The sequence below is a fragment of the Oratosquilla oratoria genome, chromosome 25 (genome assembly GCF_046742065.1).
Source record: "Oratosquilla oratoria isolate Oo_2021 chromosome 25, ASM4674206v1, whole genome shotgun sequence".
Classification (NCBI taxonomy): Eukaryota; Metazoa; Arthropoda; class Malacostraca; order Stomatopoda; family Squillidae; genus Oratosquilla; species Oratosquilla oratoria.
Window position 1 is genome coordinate 53348185 of NC_134801.1, and position 1581 is coordinate 53349765.

Genomic DNA, 1581 nt, shown 5'->3' on the forward strand with positions numbered 1-1581 from the left:
GATCCAGAGCCCCTGATCCAGACGGACGTTTCAGCCACGCGAACAACAGGCGGATACTTGGTCCACCCGCTGTGACAGCCCGCCACACCTGACACTTTGCCACGTTCCTTCTTTTGTCATATAAATTGACCAACTTGACTTCAAACTATGTTCCTCTGAAGAAGCCACTTAGGCGAAACTAGTCAGGAATAAAAGTATTTCCCTCAGCTCGTGTTCCCTTGCCTCCTATCCACATTCGTCACAATGTATACACATTATTATTATTATTATCATATCATTATCATTATTATTATTATTTTTATTATTATTATTTTTATTATTATTATCATTATTAAGGCGAAGTGGTTTATAAAGCAAATGGTAAATCTCATCTAACGAAGTCAACTATGATATTCACAAATATGTTTTTCAAAATTATCATACATCATCATAACATTTACATTTCTTTTCATTGTCTCCTATCTATTTCTTCATTCTGATTACCACACTTTTGGTTCTTTTCATTGTCTTTGCTTTTTTTTTTCATTGTCTTTGCATTTTTTTTCATTCGGGACAACTCAACACCTCTCCCGGTGTTGAGTTGTCCCGGTGTTGAGTTGTCCCGGTGTTGAGTTGTCCCGGTGTTGAGTTGTCCTGGCGTTGAGTCGGCGGTGTTGAGTCGGCGGTGTTGAGTTGGCGGTGTTGAGTTGTCCCTTCCCGAAAGAAAATACCTTTGGCTGAAGTGTACGACTGGGCAGATCCCAAGAAGAGGACTACGCCCCTGGAAGTCGCACTTATGAAGAAAGTTCAGCATATTCCCGAGGTTGTAAAGCTCCTGGATTTCTTCATTGAACGCAGACACGTATTCATCGTCATGGAGCTGATCCCGGGCGCAGTGGATCTTCTTGACTACACCTCAAAGTATGGGGAGCTGAAGATGAAAGACGCCAAAGACGTCTTCTCGCAGGTTCTGACAGTCGTAATAGCCTGCCACAAAGCCGGAGTCTGTCATCAGGACATTAATATGGCTAATATTCTCGTCGTTAGAAACGAAGTAACCGGAAAACTAACCGCAAAGCTTGCGGATTTTGGTATGGGAACTTTCATCAACGCCTCTTCGACTTCTGCCGATCGCCATGAAAAATCGGCTGTATGGAATCTGGGATTGCTATTATTCCGTCTGGCGTGCAAGAAATACCCGAATGACGGAGGCAAAGGGGAAGTGAAGTTCCCGAAGGGCGTCCCTAAGAACTGCCAAAAGCTCGTCAGAAAATGCCTCGAAAGCAAATCTGAGAAACGACTTCTCCTGAGAGGCATTCAATCTGACCCCTGGTTGAAAGTTAAGAGAAGCAAAAGGGTCAAAAGACTTTGAGAACTCCGTGCTGCTGCCTTCAAAGGGTTCTGCAGAAGCCCACAACCTTGGGCTGAAGTTTCATGCATTCTTCTTCCTTTCCCTGGATCTTTCCTCAAGTCGTAATCAGAAAAGATAATACTGGGAGCTTTCCCTCAGCTGAATAAAATTGCCAGTAGTGAACTAAGGTACATAATGAACGTTGTCCTTTGTGAATTTTTTTCGGCTGAATAAATTCACCAGTAATGAAC

General features: G+C 43.1%; 1 protein-coding gene across 1 annotated transcript; it reads left to right on the forward strand.

The window, feature by feature from the left end:
- Window positions 1-775: 775 nt before the first annotated feature.
- LOC143039142 (serine/threonine-protein kinase pim-2-like) lies at window positions 776-1351 on the forward strand. The gene has a single exon (XM_076209002.1). The coding sequence runs from the start codon at window positions 776-778 to the stop codon at window positions 1349-1351; it is 576 nt and encodes a 191-aa protein (XP_076065117.1).
- The last annotated feature ends 230 nt before the right edge of the window (window positions 1352-1581 follow it).

Bases quoted from the DNA above. Each gene is read 5' to 3' on its own strand.
- LOC143039142 (XM_076209002.1), top strand. From the start codon at position 776: ATGAAGAAAGTTCAGCATATTCCCGAGGTTGTAAAGCTCCTGGATTTC.